At 31.3% G+C, this 1764-nt stretch overlaps 1 protein-coding gene across 1 annotated transcript in view; it reads right to left on the reverse strand.

Annotated features, from left to right (window-relative positions):
- Positions 1–617: 617 nt before the first annotated feature.
- LOC105450293 (trypsin epsilon-like) overlaps positions 618–1764 on the reverse strand; it is an 8141-nt gene continuing 6994 nt past the window's right edge. Inside the window, exon 3 of the mRNA XM_011690078.1 lies at positions 618–964. Coding sequence (XP_011688380.1) covers positions 618–964 — 347 coding nt within the window. The remainder of the gene's footprint in view (positions 965–1764) is intronic.

A 1764-nucleotide genomic window follows, 5' to 3' on the forward strand; every position in this document is an offset into this window, starting at 1 on the left:
ACTGGAGTTCAGACGTGTGCTCTTCCGTATGGCTTTTGACAATTATTATTAATCAAACTTCTTTGAAAATACTTAATATAAATATCAACTTTAATTAATTTCTACACTAGTTGTTAGGATTGCGTTTCCTAAAACAGTTTATTTAATAATAAATAATCCTCACCTCAAGGAACATAGTATTTCAAATGTAAATATAAAAATTAATCCATTATTAATTCCAGCGTTTATGCGAGGTGTATTATTTTAATAATACTATAAAATACGAGAGTTATAACTTATAAAAGTTATAAACTTATATCTATAAATGTAAACAAAAAATCTACACATTTTAACGAGCAAATTAAAATAAAGCACATAAAGTAACTTACATTACTTTCTGAATCCCAATTAATATTTAATGTACTGAAAATGTGTATTAAAAATATATATTAAAAATTAGGTAATATATCGTTTACATAGCAATTTTTTGCAAAAAAAACCAATTTTTCGGAAAAAACTGATTTTTTCCAGCAATTTGAAAAAAACAACTTTTTTAAACTATACATGGGTACCGACTTTAAACTTTCTTTTGACCGCCACTGCATATCAAAAGTTAATATAATATGTATGTATGTATATTATAATCTGTATGTAAGTGTTTGTACCTTTATCAAACCCATGTCATGTTGAGTTCTTCCTCGAGCGTTAACATCATATTCGGGGTGGTGCCAACAGCCATCCATTTTATAAGAATGTCCACCTTTATTGAAATAGGTTGTGCCAGTAACAATTTTCGTATCTCCCTTAAGATTGTACTTAATCAGTGGCAAGACGCAATGCGCGGCAGTTAAGATGCAGTTTGGTGCTATTATGCTACCGCCGCAAAAGTAATCTCCTCGGACCATTATGGCGCAGACATGCGGATACTTGTCTACTGTGGTGGGTGTCCCATCTACCATCCTTTCTGTTCCATTGCCATATATACCTGCCAATGTACAGTAAGATAGGTAAGTTAACATAGAGATTTTTCGTTTTGTCAAAAACTCGAAGACGATTTAGGTTTTTGACAGGGTTGGATAAGTTAATCTTTTTTTTAACTAAGATAAGTTAAAGTTAAGAGCCTTGAAAATATAACTTTGTTAAAGATATAAGTTAAACCATGATAAAATTAATTGAATTAAAAGTTAAGTTAATAAAAAAAGTTGAGTTTAACTGAAAAGTTAAAAGTTAAAATTTTTTCATATGAAAATCTAATCGAGACCGTTCAAAAATTCAAACAAGATAGAAAACGCCAAACGGGGTCTAAAGCGGATCTTGGTGCTTGGTAATAAATTTTGTGTGACCCGTGAATAACGATTTCTTTCTGCGATTAAGTTGTATATATTATATTAATAACTTCTCTTGATGTACGTTCTCAAGTTCGAGTTTGAAAATATCGACGCTTTATTAAATTCTATATGTATTACATGTGTTACACAATTACAAGTTATATTAATAGTAGATGTGCCAGAAGGAATAACGAATTGATTTATTTCAATTCATTTTTTTAGATTTCTCTGATTCTATGGTAATATAAATATTTTTCAATTATACAGGATGTTCGGTACTCAATGGTAAATCGTTCGTAGATAGATAGAGTGGGCTAAACTGAGCAGAAAAGTCCTCTATCATTTTGCAATGATCTTCGCAATAGTTACCGAAATATTAATTTATAAAGATCATCGAACGCGTGGCAAAATACGGCTGCCCACCGCGGTCGCCTGTAGCGCACGGCGCGGGGGGGGG

Source organism: Wasmannia auropunctata, unplaced genomic scaffold, assembly GCF_000956235.1.
Source record: "Wasmannia auropunctata unplaced genomic scaffold, wasmannia.A_1.0 LD336064.1, whole genome shotgun sequence".
NCBI classification, from domain to species: Eukaryota; Metazoa; Arthropoda; class Insecta; order Hymenoptera; family Formicidae; genus Wasmannia; species Wasmannia auropunctata.